The sequence below is a fragment of the Lethenteron reissneri genome, chromosome 70 (genome assembly GCF_015708825.2).
Source record: "Lethenteron reissneri isolate LAM-NWPU_2019-01 chromosome 70, ASM1570882v1, whole genome shotgun sequence".
NCBI classification, from domain to species: domain Eukaryota; kingdom Metazoa; phylum Chordata; class Hyperoartia; order Petromyzontiformes; family Petromyzontidae; genus Lethenteron; species Lethenteron reissneri.
In genome coordinates, this window is record NC_083848.1 from 2,279,028 (window position 1) to 2,299,020 (window position 19,993).

Below are 19,993 nucleotides of genomic sequence, written 5' to 3' on the forward strand. Positions count from 1 at the left end.
TACTCCTTGCTGGAGTATCGATGGAGTCAGTGGCACTGAGTTGAGCTCCCTCCCTCTCCTCCCTCCCTCCCTGCCCTCTCCCTCCCTGCCCCCTTCTCCTCCTCCTCCCTCTTCTCCTCCTCCTCCCCCTCCTCCTCCCCGCCCCTCCACCCTTCCCCACCTCGCCTGTCTCTCGTCCCACTGGGGGCGCGGTGCCAGGCACGGTGAACGTGAGCGTGAGGGCGGCGGCGGTGCACAGCGATGAGCCCTGCGGGAACGAGGTGGTGGTGGTGCCGGAAGAGGGGGCCGTGGACACGGTGGTGCGGAGCGTCATCGTCGAGGTGACGTCGTCATCGTCATCATCGTCATCGCCATCGTCACCATCGTCATCTTCGTCACCATCGTCATCTTCGTCACCATCGTCATCATCGCCATCGTCATCGTCATCACCATCGTCATCACCATCGTCACCATCACCACCATTGTCATCATCGCCATCACCATCAACATCACCATCATCATCACCATCGTCATCATCACCATCGCCATCGTCATCGTCATCACCATCGTCATCACCATCGTCACTATCACCACCATTGTCATCATCGCCATCACCATCGTCATCACCATCACCATCGTCGTCATCACCATGTCCATCGTCACCATCGTCATCGCCATCACCACCACCACCATCGTCATCACCATCGTCATCACCATCGTCATCACCATCATCACCATCGTCATCATCACCATCGTCATCATCATCGTCATCACCATCGTCATCACCATCACCATCGTCGTCATCACCATGTCCATCGTCACCATCGTCATCGCCATCACCACCACCACCATCGTCATCACCATCGTCACCATCATCGTCATCACCATCGTCATCATTGTCGAGGTGACACCACCACCATCAGTGACGTCAACAGGAGCATTGTTTTCGTTATCAATGTGGTTGTTGATGTGGTTGTTGTTGATGATGTTGTTGTTGATGTTGTTGTTGTTGATGATGTTGTTGTTGATGTGGTTGTTGTTGATGTGGTTGTTGACACGGTTGTTGATGTGGTTGTTGTTGATGATGTTGTTGTTGATGTGGTTGTTGACACGATTGTAATTGTGGTGGTTGTTGTTGTTGTTTCAGCCGGAGGGGATTCCAAAGGAGCTTGCATACAGCTCTCTCCTGTGCCCCAAATGTGAGTCTCCTGTGGGACCACTCACACAGTCCCACTGATGGAGCTCCTCCCTGGGACTACTCACACAGTCCCACTCATAGAGCTCCTCCCTGGAGCCACTCACACAGTCCCACTCATGGAGCTCCTCCCTGGGACCACTCACACAGTCCCACTGATGGAGCTCCTCCCTGGGACTACTCACACAGTCCCACTCATGGAGCTCCTCCCTGGGACCACTCACACAGTCCCACTCATGGAGCTCCTCCCTGGGACCACTCACACAGTCCCACTGATGGAGCTCCACCCTGGGACCACTCACACAGTCCCACTCATGGAGCTCCTCCCTGGGACCACTCACACAGTCCCACTGATGGAGCTCCTCCCTGGGACCACTCACACAGTCCCACTCATGGAGCTCCTCCCTGGGACCACTCACACAGTCCCACTCATGGAGCTCCTCCCTGGGACCACTCACACAGTCCCACTCATGGAGCTCCTCCCTGGGACCACTCACAGTCCCACTCATAGAGCTCCTCCCTGGAGCCACTCACACAGTCCCACTCATGGAGCTCCTCCCTGGGACCACTCACACAGTCCCACTGATGGAGCTCCACCCTGGGACCACTCACACAGTCCCACTCATGGAGCTCCTCCCTGGGACCACTCACACAGTCCCACTGATGGAGCTCCTCCCTGGGACCACTCACACAGTCCCACTCATGGAGCTCCTCCCTGGGACCACTCACACAGTCCCACTCATGGAGCTCCTCCCTGGGACCACTCACACAGTCCCACTCATGGAGCTCCTCCCTGGGACCACTCACAGTCCCACTCATAGAGCTCCTCCCTGGAGCCACTCACACAGTCCCACTCATGGAGCTCCTCCCTGGGACCACTCACACAGTCCCACTCATAGAGCTCCTCCCTGGAGCCACTCACACAGTCCCACTCATAGAGCTCCTCCCTGGAGCCACTCACACAGTCCCACTCATGGAGCTCCTCCCTGGGACCACTCACACAGTCCCACTCATAGAGCTCCTCCCTGGAGCCACTCACACAGTCCCACTCATAGAGCTCCTCCCTGGGACCACTCACAGTCCCACTCATAGAGCTCCTCCCTGGGACCACTCACAGTCCCACTCATAGAGCTCCTCCCTGGGACCACTCACACAGTCTCACTCATAGAGCTCCTCCCTGGGACCACTCACACAGTCCCACTCATGGAGCTCTTCCCTGGGACAACTACCGCCACCACCGCCACCACCGTCACCACCACCACCACCGCCACCACCACCGCCACCACTGTCACCACCACCACCGTCACCACCACCACCGCCACCACCGTCACCACCACCACCACCCGCCACCACCACCGCCACCACTGTCACCACCACCACCGCCACCACCACCGCCACCACTGTCACCACCACCACCGTCACCACCACCACCGTCACCACCACCGCTGTCACCGTCACCGCCACTACCGCCACCACCGTCACCGCCACCACCGCCACCACCGTCACCACCACCGCCACCACCGCCACCACCGTCACCGCCACCACCGCCACCACCGACACCACCACCGCCACCACCGCCACCACCGCCACCACCGTCACCACCACCACCGCCACCGCCACCACCGTCACCGCCACCGCCACCACCGTCACCACCACCGCCACCACCGTCACCACCACCGCCACTACCGCCACCACCGTCACCGCCACCACCGCCACCACCGTAACCACCACCGCCACTACCGCCACCACCGTCACCGCCACCACCGCCACCACCGTCACCACCACCGCCACCACCGCCACCACCGTCACCACCACCACCACCACCACCGCCACCACTGTCACCGTCACCGTCACCACCGCTGTCACCACTACCGCCACTACCGCCACCACCACCGTCACCACCACCACCACCGTCACCGCCACCACCACTGTCACCGCCACTACCGCCACCACCGCCACTTCTGTTTCGATTTGTCTCTGCCGCGTCGTCTCCTTCCCAGCGCCAGCGTCCGAGCGCTTCGTCTTCAACCTGCCCCTGCCGGCCAACGTGATCGTGGGCTCTGCCCGGGCGTACGCCACTATCGCCGGTGAGTCTCACACACGGCCCCGGCCTGGTGCTGCCATCAGCGATTAAAACACTCCGGCCCCTGGCAGAAGTCAGGGGTCGTTATTATCCAATAGGGCACAGCAGGGCCCACTCACTCATTCACTCACGCACTCACTCAACCACTCGCTCATTCACTCACTCATTCACTCACTCACCCACTCATTCACTCACGCACTCACTCATTCACTCACTCACTCATTCACTCATGTACTCACGCACTCACGCACTCACGCACTCACCCACTCATTCACTCACCCACTCATTCACTCATTCACTCACCCACTCATCCACTCAGCCACTCATCCACTCACCCACTCACCCACTCCGCCACTCACTCACCAACTCACTCATTCACTCACTCACCCACTCACTCACCCACTCATTAACTCACACACTCACTCACTCACCAACTCACACACTCACTCACGCACTCACCCACTCACTCACTCATTCACCCACTCACTCGCACACTCACCCACTCACTCACTCGCACACTAACCCACTCACCCACTCACCCACTCACTCACTCACACACTCACTCACTCAACCACCCACTCACCCACCCACTCACCCACTCACCCACTCAATCACCCACTCAATCACCCACTCACTTCCCCACTCACTCACTCGCACACTCCCCACTCACTCACTCGCACACTCACCCAATCACTCACTCACCCACTCATCCACTCACCCACTCACCCACTCCCCCACTCAATCACCAACTCACCCACTCACCCACTCACTCACCAACTCACACACTCACTCACCCACTTACCCACTCACTAATTCACTCACGCACTCACTCACCCACTCAATCACCCACTCACTCACCAACTCACTCAATCACACACTCACACACTCACCCACTCAGCCACTCACCTACTCACCCACTCACTCACCCACTCACTCACTCAATCACCCACTCACCCACTATGGCTAGGATATGTTAACTCTCTCACCTTGTATGCAGGAGGTCGTGGTTTCGATCCCGAACCTGACGCCTGCTGCTGTATATTTGTAGCTGGCCTTCCTCTCTCTCCCCCACGTGGTCACGTGGATTTTTCTTCGCGTCCCCCGGTTTTCTTTTCCATCCACATTTAGTATCAGCAGCACACGCTGAGACTATTTGGCTGCTGCTGCTGTATTTTTAAATCCTTTATATTAAGTTCGCTTGCTTGCTTGCTTACGACCGTGCAAATCTTTCGGTCGTTTTTTAACCCACTTCCCGTGATCCAATCGAGCTGACATTTTGCACACAGACTCGTTGTGCGAGACAATTAATGTTCGCGAATTATTTTTTCCAAAATTTTACACTGTTTAGGGAGAACAAATTAAATATTTAATTACCAATTGCTTAATACTGGCAGACAATCATCTGACCCTTAGGTGGCAGCCATCTCAAGCCAGAGGACGAAAGGACTCTAGCCGCCACGCATATAAAGGATTTAGAGTGAAAAACTTTGTTTTTACGGGTTATACTTATTTTACGTGATGATGACTGATAGAGGCCCCCTCTTCATTGGGCTATCATTTGTGACATCCACGTCGCTCATGAAAAAACAACCACATAGCGGCTCAGTCAGTGGGGCCTTGGCTGTTAAATACAAACTTCGTACGTTTTACGTTTTTAATAGCTACGTAAGGTGTGAAAGAAGTTGAACACACACACGCAGCACGGCTGGCTACGTACGGTGTGAAAGAAGGTGAACACACACACGCAGCACGGCTGGTTACGTACGGTGTGAAAGAAGGTGAACACACACACGCAGCACGGCTGGTTACGTACGGTGTGAAAGAAGGTGAACACACACACGCAGCACGGCTGGTTACGTACTGTGCGAAAGGAGTTCAACACACACACACAGCACGGCTGGCTACGTACGGTACGAAATAATTTCAACACACACGCAGGGTAGCAAGGATATCAGAGCCGTGCCTTTGCCATCCGGGGTGAGCGACGGTTCCGTCTCTCCTGACTTGAGCCTTCCTCGTCGCCCTCCAGGGGACATCATGGGCTCTGCTCTCCAGAACCTGGACAAACTCCTCACCCTGCCGACGGGATGCGGGGAGCAGAACATGGTCAAGTTCGCGCCCAACATTTACATCCAGGAGTACCTGCAGAACTCCGGGCAGCTGACGGACGCGGTCCGAGACAAGGCGCTCAACTTTCTACGAGTTGGTAGGTGTCGAATCAGTGTGTCTGTGTGTCACTGTCTAGAGATACCCATCAGAAACCAGTCTGTCAGTGTCTAGAGATCCATCAGAGACCAGTCTGTCTGTCGATCACTGTCTAAAGACCCATCAGAGACCAGTCTGTCTGTCAGTGTCTAGAGATCCATCAGATACCACTCTATCAGTGTCTAGAGATTCATCAGAGACCAGTCTGTCAGTGTCTAGAGATCCATCAGAGACCAGTCTGTCAGTATCTAAAAACCCATCAGAGACCAGTCTGTCAGTGTCTAGAGATTCATCAGAGACCAGTCTGTCAGTATCTAGAGACCCATCAGAGACCTGTCTGTCAGTGTCTAGAGATCCATCAGAGACCAGTCTGTCAGTATCTAGAGACCCATCAGAGACCACTCTGTCAGTGTATAGAGATCCATCAGAGACCAGTCTGTCTGTTACTCTCTAGAGACCCATCAGAGACCACTCTGTCAGTGTCTAGAGATTCATCAGAGACCAGTCTGTCTGTTACTCTCTAGAGACCCATCAGAGACCACTCTGTCAGTGTCTAGAGATTCATCAGAGACCAGTCTGTCTGTTACTCTCTAGAGACCCATCAGAGACCACTCTGTCAGTGTCTAGAGATTCATCAGAGACCAGTCTGTCTGTCAGTGTCTAGAGATCCATCAGAGACCAGTCTGTCTGTTACTCTCTAGAGACCCATCAGAGACCACTCTGTCAGTGTCTAGAGATTCATCAGAGACCAGTCTGTCTGTTACTCTCTAGAGACGCATCAGAGACCAGTCTGTCGATCACTGTCTAGAGATACCCATCAGAGACCGGTCTTTCACCTGCAAAACACAAAATCGGATAATTCATAAAAATAAGTTTTTACTTTCGTTAATCAATGGATACGTTCCGCTACTGAGCGCGTCGCTATTATCTTCCATTGTACTCGTTCGCGTGAACATGCCAATCTCTCACATTGACGCAGCTGTTGTGCGTGCGTGCGGCGATGGGACTCATTTCCATCTCTGACCCCGCCTACTTACCCTTGGATGACACCCACCTAAAATCTATATATAACCTCTTGTTGCAGCAGGTCTCTCCTCTTCTTGGTTCTTTCGGTAAAGTCACGTAGAATGGAAATATTTCCTTCTACGTGACTTTACCGAAAGAACCAAGAAGATTAATCCCTGCAGTCACGAAAGCTTTAAATCGAAATTCAGGTCTCTCCTGTTCAGCAGTTCTACTGCTGTATCTTTCCACCTAATGACGATTGCTTGTGTTGCGATCGACACGTCGTGATTTATTATTTTTCTACCTACGTGACTTTACCGAAAAACCAAAGAGTATGGATTCCAGCAGTCACGAAAAATTGAAATCAAGATTGTTGCTATTATTGTTACCTCTGCGCTGTTAAACTTCGCAGGGTACCAACGGCAGCTGACCTACAAACGGGACGACCATTCCTACAGCGCGTTCGGAAAGAGCGACGATGATGGAAACACATGGTACGGTGTCATCGGTCACCAACGAGACATCATTAAATCATCTCTAATCGATTCACGCGTTATCAGGGGCAGATGTGGTAATTGTACTCACCCTTAGCGTCGTCATTCTACTCACCCCTAGCATCGTCATGCTACTCACCCCTAGCGTCGTCATTCTACTCACCCCTAGCATCGTTATTCTACTCACCCCTAGCGTCGTTATTCTACTCACCCCTAGCGTCGTCATTCTGCTCACCCCCTTCGCCATTTGTGCCCCCAGGCTCACGGCGTTTGTGCTCAAGTCCTTCGTGAGAGCCTCCAAGCACATCGCCGTATCCGAGGACCACATCACCGGGCCGTTTTCCTGGCTCGTAGAGCACCAAAACGCCTCCACCGGCTGCTTCATCAGCGTCGGACGGCTCTTCAACAACGCCATGAAGGTGCCGCTTCTGACACCAGAATCGGAATGCTCGTTGTTCCCACTGGAGCTGTAGAGATGTCCAGGTTCCGGGGAGCCACGGGGTCAGAACGTCACAATGATGAGCGCAATACACAAACGTAAGAAGTAGTACAAAGTCTTTGGGTCTTTCGGTAAAGTCACGTAGATAGGTTAAAATTGATAAAAATGAAATGAACAAAAACCACGACGTTTCGATCACAACACAAGCAATCGTGATCCGGAGGAAAAGAGAGGGGGAGAGCTGCTGAGGCAGGCTGTTTTAAAGGTTTAAAATGGGTGCAGCTCAAGGGTTATAAACAAAGTGGGCGGGGCTAGTGATGTTAATGTGAGAAATGTGCATGCTAATGTAAGATCGGAGAGTGGCCTGCATGGCGAGGGAGTGGAGGTGGCTATGTTAATGTCAGAGATTCGCATGTTAATATGAGATGGGAGATATTACGGTGGCCATCTTGCATGAGTGACGTCACGGTGGCCATCTTGCATGAGTGACGTCACGGTGGCCATCTTGCATGAGTGACTTCACGGTGGCCATCTTGCATGAGTGACTTCACGGTGGCCATCTTGCATGAGTGACGTCACGGTGGCCATCTTGCATGAGTGACGTCACGGTGGCCATCTTGCATGAGTGACGTCACGGTGGCCATCTTGCATGAGTGACTTCGCGGTGGCCATCTTGCATGGGTGACTTCACGGCGGCCATCTTGCATGAGTGACTTCACGGCCGCCATGTTGCATGAGTGACTTCGCGGTGGGAGGGGAGACTTTGGGACTCCTGAGTTGTTATTCAAACCCAGACACCTTTCACTGTGAAGCACACAAGCTCTACCACTGCATCACCCCTACCGAGGCAACACTCTACCCCTAGTGCTAACACTATACAACTACCACTCACACTCTACCACTACCACTCTACCCCTACCACTAACACTCTACCCCTACCACTCACACTCTACCCCTACCGCTAACACTCTAACCCTACCACTCTACCCCGAACACTCTACCCCTGACACTGACACTCTACCCCTACCACTAACACTCTACCCCTAACACTCTACCCGAACACTCTACCCCTGACACTGACACTCTACCCCTAACACTCTTCCCCTAACACTCTACCCCTACCACTCTACCCCTACCACTAACACTCTACCACTAACACTCTACCACTAACACTCTACCCCTAACACTCTTCCCCTAACACTCTACCCCGAACTCTCTACCCCTAACACTCTACCCCTACCACTACCACTCTACCCCTAACACTCTAGCCCTAACACTCTACCCCTACCACTAACACTCTACCCCTAACACTCTTCCCCTAACACTCTACCCCTACCACTCTACCCCTACCACTAACACTCTACCACTAACACTCTTCCCCTAACACTCTACCCCTACCACTAGCTACCCTACACCTAACACTCTACCCTTTCCCCTCTACCCCTTTCCCTACCCCTCCGTCCCTACCCCTAACACACAACACCTAGCACTCTGCCAAAACAGTCTGTTAAGGTTTCGCGAGGCATTTTTGTCTTTGTCTTGGCAGGGAGGCGTGTCGGACGATGTCTCGCTCACGGCCTACGTCACCGCCGCTCTCCTCGAGTCCAACATCTCCGTGAGTTCCTCGACGGAGGAGAAAACCACGTGCACGCCTTGAGCGTCATCGCTCTCTCTACACGAAGGGGTCTCAGTGGTAGCTCTCTGATATCCGCTTCTGCGGGTTCCGTTCTGCGTGAAGCAGAAATATCACTTGAATGAGAGGAAGGGGACTCAGAGGTTACTCTGTGATATCCGCTTCTGCGGGTTCCGTTCTGCGTGGAGCAGAGACAACACTTGAATGAGAGGAAGAGAACTCAGAGGTAGCTCTGTAGTATCCGCTTCTGCGGGTTCCGTTCTGCGTGGAGCAGAGACGTCACTTGAATGAGAGGAAGATAACTCAGAGGTAGCTCTGTAGTATCCCGCTTCTGCGGGTTCCGTTCTGCGTGGAGCAGAGACAACACTTGAATGAGAGGAAGAAAACTCAGAGGTAGCTCGGTAGTATCCGCTTCTGCGGGTTCCGTTCTGCGTGGAGCAGAGACGTCACTTGAATGAGAGGAAGAGAACTCAGAGGTAGCTCTGTAGTATCCGCTTCTGCGGGTTCCGTTCTGCATGGAGCAGAGACAACACTTGAATGAGAGGAAGAAAACTCAGAGGTAGCTCTGTAGTATCCTGCTTCTGCGGGTTCCGTTCTGCGTGGAGCAGAGACGTCACTTGAATGAGAGGAAGATAACTCAGAGGTAGCTCTGTAGTATCCTGCTTCTGCGGGTTCCGTTCTGCGTGGAGCAGAGACGTCACTTGAATGAGAGGAAGATAACTCAGAGGTAGCTCTGTAGTATCCCGCTTCTGCGGGTTCCGTTCTGCGTGGAGCAGAGACAACACTTGAATGAGAGGAAGAAAACTCAGAGGTAGCTCTGTAGTATCCGCTTCTGCGGGTTCCGTTCTGCATGGAGCAGAGACGTCACTTGAATGAGAGGAAGAGAACTCAGAGGTAGCTCTGTAGTATCCTGCTTCTGCGGGTTCCGTTCTGCGTGGAGCAGAGACAACACTTGAATGAGAGGAAGAAAACTCAGAGGTAGCTCTGTAGTATCCGCTTCTGCGGGTTCCGTTCTGCATGGAGCAGAGACGTCACTTGAATGAGAGGAAGAGAACTCAGAGGTAGCTCTGTAGTATCCTGCTTCTGCGGGTTCCGTTCTGCGTGGAGCAGAGACAACACTTGAATGAGAGGAAGATAACTCAGAGGTAGCTTTGTAGTATCCGCTTCCGCGAGTTCCGTTCTGCGTGGAGCAGAGACAACACTTGAATGAGAGGAAGATAACTCAGAGGTAGCTCTGTGGTATCCGCTTCCGCGAGTTCCATTATGGGAAATGTTTTTTTTTTCCTGGATGGACTCTTCTCTGGATCTGGAGGCCACCGAAAGCATTGGAGGGAATTTGAACTACTTTTATTTCACCAGGTAAGGCCCCAACTGACCTCGTTCCCAGAAGCGACCTGGCCATCACAAATGATAGATCAACGAAGTGGCTTATCACGTGGACATTTATGAGCAACCAAGTACTCTGAACGTGTCATGTCGATTCTAAATGTGGATGGAAACACCGGGGGACCCAGAGGAAATTTCACGCAACCACGGAGAGCGAGGGAGAGACACGCAAACTCCAAATATAAAGCAGGAGTAAAGTTTCAGGGATCGAACCCACGACCTCCTCCATACCAGGCGAGGTAGTTAACATCTCCTAGCCACCGTTATGGTGATGAGAGAGAGAGAGACGCAAACTCCAAATATGCAACAGCAGGTATCAGGGTCAGGGATCGAACCCACGACCTCCTACATACCGGGCGAGGTAGTTAACATATCCAAGCCACCGTGATGGTGATGAGAGAGAGAGACGCAAACTCCAAATATACAGCAGCAGGCATCAGGGTCGGGGATCGAACCCACGACCTCCTGTAGACCAGGCGAGGTAGTCAACACCTCCCAGGCACTGTGTAATGAGAGGCTACACGGTGGTGGTGGTGGTGGGGCCGCTGGGCCCACTGGGGCAGCTGGGGCCGCCAACCCCCCCTTTATCCCCCTCCCTTTACCCCCCACCACCCCCCCTTTATCCCCCCACCCCCCCCCCTTTATCCCCCTCCCTTTACCCCCACCCCCCCCCCTTTATCCCCCCATCCCCCCTTTAACCCTTTATCTCCCCCACCCACTTTTACCCCCCCTTTGCCCCTCCACCCCCCCCCCCCTTTATCCCCCCCTTTACCCCCCACCCCCCCCCCTTAATCCCCCCCCCTTTACCCCCCACCACCCTCCCCCCTTCATCCCAACCCCCCGCGGCCACACCTCTCCATTTACCTCCCCCCCCCCCCGTGTCCCCTTGTCAGGGCCCCGTCGTGGAGCGAGCTCTGGGCTGTCTCCGTCCCCTCGTGCTCGAGTCCAGCAACCCGCACCTGCTGGCGCTCGCCTCCTACGCCTTCAGCCTGTCCGCAGACGGCGCCACGGCACAGGCGCTGCGAGACGCCCTGCAGTCGCGCGCCGTCACCAAGGGCAAGTTGGGGTGGTGCGGGGAGTAGAGATGCAGGGGCAGTGATGGTAGGGGTTGGGGTAGGGGTAGTGATAGAGGTAGAGATGGTAGGGGTTGGGGTGGGGGTAGTGATAGGGATAGTGATAGGGGTAGTGATGGTAGGGGTTGGGGTAGGGGTAGTGATAGAGGTAGAGATGGTAGGGGTTGGGGTGGGGGTAGTGATAGGGATAGTGATAGGGGTAGTGATGGTAGGGGTTGGGGTAGGGGTAGTGATAGAGGTAGAGATGGTAGGGGTTGGGGTGGGGGTAGTGATAGGGATAGTGATAGGGGTAGTGATGGTAGGGGTTGGGGTAGGGGTAGTGATAGAGGTAGAGATGGTAGGGGTTGGGGTGGGGGTAGTGATAGGGATAGTGATAGGGGTAGTGATGGTAGGGGTTGGGGTAGGGGTAGTGATAGAGGTAGATATGGTAGGGGTTGGGGTAGGGGTAGTGGTAGGGGTAGTGATAGGGGTAGAGATAGTAGGGGTTGGGTAGGGGTAGTGATAGGGGTAGTGATGGTAGGGGTTGGGGTAGGGGTAGTGATAGAGGTAGAGATGGTAGGGGTTGGGGTAGGGGTAGTGATAGGGGTAGAGATGGTAGGGGTTGGGGTAGGGATAGTGATAGGAGTAGACCTTCATTTGCATTGTATGTAGCCAATCGTACTATGCTAAACTAGTTTTATATTTTTTAAATCCTTTATATTAAGTTCGCTTGCTTGCGTGCTTGCTTGCTTGCTTACGACCGTGCAAATCTTTCGGTCGTTTTTTAACCCACTTCCCGTGATCCAATCGAGCTGACATTTTGCACACAGACTCGTTGTGCGAGACAATTAATGTTCGTGACAAAATGTTTCCAAAATTTTACACTGTTTAGGGAAAACAAATTAAATATTTAATTACCAATTGCTTAATACTGGCAGACAATCATCTGACCCATAGGTGGCAGCCATCTCAAGCCAGAGGACGAAAGGACTCTAGCCGCCACGCATATGAAGGATTTATAGTGAAAAACTTTGTTTTTACGGGTTATACTTGTTACCAGGTAAGGCTCACTGAGCTCATTAGCTATATAGCTCTTTTTTCAGAGCTCAACGACGTGGCTTGTCATCATCATGTGGACATTTAAAGCAGCAGCCAATGCTCTGAGTGCATGTTCCTTGTAAATGTGGAGGGGAAACAGGAGGATCTGGAGACAAATCCATTGTCAGGGTCGGGATCAAACCCACGACTTCCTGCATATCCGGCGAGGTAGTTAACATCTCACGATGGGGAGATAGACAGAACATGCAAACTGCAAATATACAGCAGGTGTCAGGAAAGGGATCGAGCCCACGACCTCCTCCATACCCTGCGAGGTAGTTATCATCTTCTAGCCACCATGGTGATGATGATGAGAGAGAGAGAGACGCAAACTCCAAATATTACAACAGGCATCGTCAGGTTTGAGATCGAACCCACGACCTCCTGTATACCCGGCGAGAGAGTTAACATCTCCTATCCACCGTGACGATGATGAGAGAGAGAGATACGCAAACTCCGAATATACAGCGGCAGGCATCGTCAGGTTCCGAATCAAACCCACGACCTCCCGCATACCTGGCGAGGTAGTCAACATCTCCGAGCCGTCGCGACTGACCCTGACGATCGTCGTCGCCCCCTGCGCAACAGGCGGACTCACGCACTGGCAAGAGGCCAATAAGAAAGACGACAAGGACGAGGAGGACGAGGAGGGGGGCTTCAATTTCCGACGGTCCTACGGCGGGACCACGTCGGCCGCCGTGGAAACGACGGCGTACGCGCTGCTGAGCCGCCTGGCGGTGCCCGGGCAACTCGCCGCCTCGGCGACGAGCTCCAACATCGGCGTCGTGCAGTGGCTGAGCAAGCAGCGGAATGCCTACGGGGGGTTCTCGTCCACGCAGGCGAGAGGCGGTCGCCACGCTGGTCGTCGTCCTCATTGTTGCGCCCGTCACCCCGCCCGTCACCGTGTTTGTCACCTCGCTCGTCATCATCACGCTTGTCGTGGTGTTCATGGCCACGGTGGTGGTGGTGGTGGTTGATGATGACGACGATGATGGTGATTGATGGCGATCATGATTGATGATGATTGATCTTTATGATGGTGGTAATCGATGGTGATGATTGATAATGATGATCATGATGATGATGATCACCAAGACAGGGTAAGATCTGCTTATATGCTGGTGTTCTTGCATGTAAGCAGATCTTTCTGACCTCTGACCCCATTGGTCAACTCTAGAATCAGATGATCCTACTGCTGGTGGGTCTACAGACCTTGAGTTATATCTCCTTGCTGCTAATAGGTCTACCGATCTGGAGTTAGATCTTCTTTCTGCTGGTGGGTCTATAGATCTTGAGTTAGATCTTCTTGCTACTGGTGGGTCTATAGACCTTGAGTTAGATCTTCTTGCTACTGGTGGGTCTGCAGACCTTGAGTTAGATATTCTTGCTACTGGTGGGTCTACAGACCTTGAGTTAGATCTTCTTGCTGCTGGTGGGTCTACAGATCTGGAGTTAGATCTTCTTGCTGCTGGTGGGTTTACAGACCTTGAGTTAGATCTTCTTGCTACTGGTGGGTCTACAGACCTTGAGTTAGATATTCTTGCTACTGGTGGGTCTACAGACCTTGAGTTAGATCTCCTTGCTGCTGGTGGGTCTACAGATCTTGAGTTAGATCTTCTTGCTGTTGGTGGGTTTACAGACCTTGAGTTAGATCTTCTTGCTACTGGTGGGTCTACAGATCTTGAGTTAGATCTTCTTGCTACTGGTGGGTCTATAGATCTTGAGTTAGATCTCCTTGCTACTGGTGGGTCTACCGATCTGGAGTTAGATCTTCTTGCTGCTGGTGGGTCTACAGATCTTGAGTTAGATCTCCTTGCTACTGGTGGGTCTACCGATCTGGAGTTAGATCTTCTTGCTGCTGGTGGGTTTACAGACCTTGAGTTAGATATCCTTGCTACTGGTGGGTCTAGAGATCTTGAGTTAGATCTTCTTGCTGCTGGTGGGTCTATAGATCTTGAGTTAGATCTTCTTGCTACTGATGGGTCTACAGACATTGAGTTAGATCTCCTTGCTACTGGTGGGTCTACAGATCTTGAGTTAGATCTCCTTGCTGCTGGTGGGTCTACAGATCTGGAGTTAGATCTCCTTGCTGCTGGTGGGTCTACAGACCTTGAGTTAGATCTTCTTGCTACTGGTGAGTCTACAGATCTTGAGTTAGATCTCCTTGCTGCTGGTGGGTCTACAGATCTTGAGTTAGATCTCCTTGCTGCTGATGGGTCTACAGACATTGACTTAGATCTCCTTGCTACTGATGGGTCTACCGATCTGGAGTTATATCTTCTTGCTACTGGTGGGTTTACAGATCTTGAGTTAGATCTTCTTGCTACTGGTGGGTCTACCGATCTGGAGTTAGATCTTCTTGCTACTGGTGGGTCTACAGACCTTGAGTTAGATCTCCTTGCTACTGGTGGGTTTACAGATCTTGAATTAGATCTTCTTGCTACTGGTGGGTCTACAGACATTGAGTTAGATCTTCTTGCTACTGGTGGGTCTACCGATCTAGAGTTAGATCTTCTTGCTACTGGTGGGTCTACCGATCTGGAGTTAGATCTTCTTGCTACTGGTGGGTCTACAGACCTTGAGTTAGATCTCCTTGCTACTGGTGGGTCTACAGATCTGGAGTTAGATCTCCTTGCTACTGGTGGGTCTACAGATCTTGAGTTAGATCTTCTTGCTACTGATGAGTCAACAGACCTTGAGTTAGATCTTCTTGCTGCTGGTGGGTCTACAGACCTTGAGTTAGATCTCATTGCTACTGGTGGGTCTACAGACCTTGAGTTAGATCTTCTTGCTACTGATGAGTCTACAGATCTTGAGTTAGATCTTCTTGCTACTGATGGGTCTACAGACATTGAGTTAGATCTCCTTGCTACTGGTGGGTCTACAGATCTTGAGTTAGATCTCCTTGCTGCTGGTGGGTCTACAGATCTGGAGTTAGATCTCCTTGCTGCTGGTGGGTCTACAGACCTTGAGTTAGATCTTCTTGCTACTGGTGAGTCTACAGATCTTGAGTTAGATCTCCTTGCTGCTGGTGGGTCTACAGACCTTGAGTTAGATCTTCTTGCTGCTGATGGGTCTACAGACCTTGAGTTAGATCTTCTTGCTACTGGTGGGTCTACAGACCTTGAGTTAGATCTCCTTGCTACTGGTGGGTTTACAGATCTTGAGTTAGATCTTCTTGCTACTGGTGGGTTTACAGATCTTGAGTTAGATCTTCTTGCTACTGGTGGGTCTACAGATCTTGAGTTAGATCTTCTTGCTACTGGTGGGTCTACAGATTTGGAGTTAGATCTCATTGCTACTGGTGGGTCTACAGATCTTGAGTTAGATTTTCTTGCTACTGGTGGGTCTACAGATCTTGAGTTAGATCTCATTGCTACTGGTGGGTCTACAGATCTTGAGTTAGATTTTCTTGCTACTGGTGGGTCTACCGATCTGGAGTTAGATCTTCTTGCTACTGGTGGGTCTACCGATCTGGAGTTAGATCTCATTGCTACTGGTGGGTCTACAGATCTTGAGTTAGATCTGCTTGCTACTGGTGGGTCTACAGATCTGGAGTTAGATCTCCTTGCTACTGGTGGGTCTATAGATCTGGAGTTAGATCTTCTTGCTACTGGTGGGTTTACAGATCTTGAGTTAGATCTTCTTGCTACTGGTGGGTCTACAGATCTGGAGTTAGATCTCCTTGCTACTGGTGGGTCTACAGATCTGGAGTTAGATCTTCTTGCTGCTGATGGGTCTACAGACATTGAGTTAGATCTTCTTGCTACTGGTGGGTCTACCGATCTTGAGTTAGATCTTCTTGCTACTGGTGGGTCTACAGACCTTGAGTTAGATCTCCTTGCTACTGGTGGGTCTACCGATCTTGAGTTAGATATCCTTGCTGCTGATGGGTCTACAGACATTGAGTTAGATCTTCTTGCCGTCGTGTTGAGCTCTTGCCCCTCCCTCCCTCCGTCTTTGACCAACCCCAAGCAGGACACAGTAGTTGGCCTGCAAGCCCTGTCAGCCTTTGCCGCCCTGATGCATGGTGGTGGTGGTGGCGGTGGCGGTAGTGGCGGTATCAAGGCGGTCGTGCTGGACTCAGCTCACACTTTGCTCCGGGAGGTCTCCATCGACTCCACCAACGCCCTCATCCTGCACCAGGTGCAGCTGCCTCCTCCTGTTCCTGCTCCCATGGTGTCCTCCTGCACCGTGGAGGCCACGGGCCAGGGCTGCGTGCTCTTCCAGGTGAGGGGGCGGGTGGGGCCCACACCACGGGGGCTAGGAGATGTTAACTACCTCGCCTGGTCTGCAGGAGGTCGCAGGCTCGATCCCGACCCTGACGATGCCTGTATTTGGCGAGTTGTTAACTCGGAATCCGATGAGATATAAAAAATGAAGTTTTTTTCACAGATGTCCCAGTCAGGGGCACACGGGGGTAAGAACGTTAACAACAACAACACAGTGCAAAGTTCAAGAAAGTTAAACGTATCACCCAATCGCGCACAAATATAACGCTAAATCATCCCCATCCTACCAGGCAGAGCCCACTGAGGTTTTCACTGATTGTTCGAAAGCGACCTGGCCACAAATGATACCTCGACAAAAGTGGCTCGTCTTTTGGACATTTATAAGCAGCAAAATAATCAAAATCGTCTCAATGCATGTTTCTAAATGTGGAGGGAAAACACCGGAGAACCCGGATAAAAAAAAATCTACAAGACCATGGGGAAAGAGAGAGAGAGAGACATGCGCACTGCAAATATACAGCAGCAGGCGTCAGGGTCGGGATGGAACCCACGACCTCCTGTATACCAGGCGAGGGGCAGCAGTTGGTCTGTGTATAGGCATTCCTACTCGCTACTAACAGCACTTGCCCCTACAGCCTGCTAGAGGCTACACGGGGGATCTTTTTCTGTATAGGTGCTGCTGCTACTCGCTACTAACAGTACTTGCCCCAGCAGTCTGTTAGAGGCTACACGGGGAATCTTTGTCTGTGTATAGGCATTGCTACTCGCTACTACTAACAGCACTTGCCCCAGCAGTCTGTTAGAGGCTACACGGGGGATCTTTGTCTGTGTATAGGCGCTGCTACTCGCTACTAACAGCACTTGCCCCAACAGTCTGTTCGGGGCTACACGGGGGATCGTTGTCTGTGTATAGGCACTGCTACTCGCTACTACTAACAGCACTTGCCCCAACATTCTGTTCGAGGCTACACGGGGGATCTTTGTCTGTTGTCGCTGCAGGTCTCCCTCAAGTACAACGAACCCCCCAAATCTTCGAAACCCAAGTTCATTCTCTCCGTGGAGACCAACCCGGCAAATTGCTCCAAGGCAGCACGCAAGGGCTTCCAAATCAACGTGGAAGTCAGGTGGTCATTGCATGGGGTTCACGATGGCCGTGTCAGGTGACACTGCACCCAGCATAGCTTAGAGCCTGGGTTCGAGTGCTGGGTCTGGGTGTCTCTCTTTCAGTGGGTTCACGATGGCCGTGGCAGGGGACACTGCACCCAGCATAGCTTAGAGCCTGGGTTCGAGTACTGGGTCTGGGTGTCTCTCTCTCAGTGGGTTCACGATGGCCGTGGCAGGGGACACTGCACCCAGCATAGCTTAGAGCCTGGGTTCGAGTGCTGGGTCTGGGTGTCTCCCTCTCAGTGGGTTCACGATGGCCGTGGCAGGGGACACTGCACCCAGCAGAGCTTAGAGCCTGGGTTCGGGCAACGCTGAGTCTATGGACAGTGTTGAGTCTATAGGCAGTGCTTAGTCTATAGGCAGTGTTGAGTCTATAGGCAGTGCTGAGTCTATGAGTCTTTAGGCAGTGCTGAGTCTATGAGTCTTTAGGCAGTGCTGAGTCTATGGGTCTATAGGCAGTGCTGAGTCTATGAGTCTTTAGACAGTGCTGAGTCTATGAGTCTATAGGCAGTGCTGAGTCTATGAGTCTCTAGGCAGTGCTGAGTCTATGGGTCTATAGACAGTGCTGAGTCTATGAGTCTATAGGCAGTGCTGAGTCTATGGGTCTATGGGCAGTGCTGAGTCTATGAGTATTTAGACAGTGCTGAGTCTATGAGTCTATAGGCAGTGCTGAGTCTATGGGTCTATAGACAGTGCTGAGTCTATGAGTCTATAGGCAGTGCTGAGTCTATGAGTCTATAGGCAGTGCTGAGTCTATGAGTCTATAGGCAGTGCTGAGTCTATGAGTCTATAGGCAGTGCTGAGTCTATGAGTCTATAGGCAGTGCTGAGTCTATGAGTCTATAGGCAGTGCTGAGTCTATGAGTCTATAGGCAGTGCTGAGTCTATGAGTCTATAGGCAGTGCTGAGTCTATGAGTCTATAGACAGTGCTGAGTCTATGAGTCTATAGGCAGTGCTGAGTCTATGAGTCTATAGACAGTGCTGAGTCTATGAGTCTATAGGCAGTGCAGAGTCTCTGAGTCTGCTGGCACTGCTGCTCAATGCACCGCGGACGTGGATCCGATAGATGGAGGCCTAAAAAGCGCGGGAGCCAAACATCGCCGGAAATTAGCGTCACCAGGTGACACTCATCCTCCTCCCCCTCCTCCCCCTCCTCCTCCTCCCCCTCCCCCTCCTCCTCCCCCTCCTCCCCCTCCTCCTCCTCCTCCTCCTCCTCCCCCTCCTCCCCCTCCTCCCCCTCCTCCTCCTCCCCCTCCCCCTCCTCCTCCACCTCCTCCCCCTCCTCCTCCTCCTCCTCCTCCCCCTCCTCCTCCTTCTCCCTCCTCCCCCCCTCCTCCTCCTTCTCCCTCCTCCCCCCCTCCTCCCCCTCCTCCTCCTCCCTCTCCACCCCCTCCTCCCCCCCTCCTCCTCCTCCTCCCCCCCTCCTCCCCCTCCTCCATCCTCCTCCTCCTTCAGCTACCACGGCGAGCGAGGCGAGTCGAACATGGCCCTCGTGGAGGTGAAGATGATCTCCGGGTACAGCGCGGTGAAGTCTTCTCTTAAAGAGGTTGGTGTGTCTCCATCGTCACCATCATCATCGTCGTCATCGTCGTCGTCGTCAATGGCCCATCAGCAGCCGTGGTCAATCTGCCGCTGGATGAAAGCTCGTCCACTAACAGTCAGCCACCACCACTTGCGGTGGAACAATCCACCGGCTCCGATGTCACATGACATCACACCACTCCAATGTCATGTCACATCACACCACTCCAATGTCACATGACATCACATCCCTCCAATCTCTCATCACATCACATCGCCACTCTAATGTCACATGACATCACACCACTCCAATGTCATGTCACATCACACCACTCCAATGTCACATGACATCACATCCCTCCAATCTCTCATCACATCACATCGCCACTCTAATGTCACATGACATCACACCACTCCAATGTCATGTCACATCACACCACTCCAATGTCACATGACATCACATCCCTCCAATCTCTCATCACATCACATCGCTCCAATGTCTCCTAC

The 19,993-nt window shown here is 52.6% G+C and overlaps 1 protein-coding gene across 1 annotated transcript in view; it reads left to right on the forward strand.

Moving 5' to 3' along the window:
* LOC133360893 (alpha-2-macroglobulin-like) overlaps positions 1–19,993 on the forward strand; it is a 95,263-nt gene that overhangs the window by 58,474 nt on the left and 16,796 nt on the right. The window contains exons 21-32 of the mRNA XM_061579762.1: positions 199–320; positions 1,127–1,178; positions 3,175–3,261; positions 5,287–5,463; positions 6,880–6,961; positions 7,221–7,380; positions 8,947–9,015; positions 11,313–11,475; positions 13,158–13,408; positions 16,548–16,799; positions 17,801–17,925; positions 19,421–19,511. Of these exons, the coding sequence (XP_061435746.1) occupies positions 199–320; positions 1,127–1,178; positions 3,175–3,261; positions 5,287–5,463; positions 6,880–6,961; positions 7,221–7,380; positions 8,947–9,015; positions 11,313–11,475; positions 13,158–13,408; positions 16,548–16,799; positions 17,801–17,925; positions 19,421–19,511 (1,631 nt within the window). The remainder of the gene's footprint in view (positions 1–198; positions 321–1,126; positions 1,179–3,174; positions 3,262–5,286; positions 5,464–6,879; positions 6,962–7,220; positions 7,381–8,946; positions 9,016–11,312; positions 11,476–13,157; positions 13,409–16,547; positions 16,800–17,800; positions 17,926–19,420; positions 19,512–19,993) is intronic.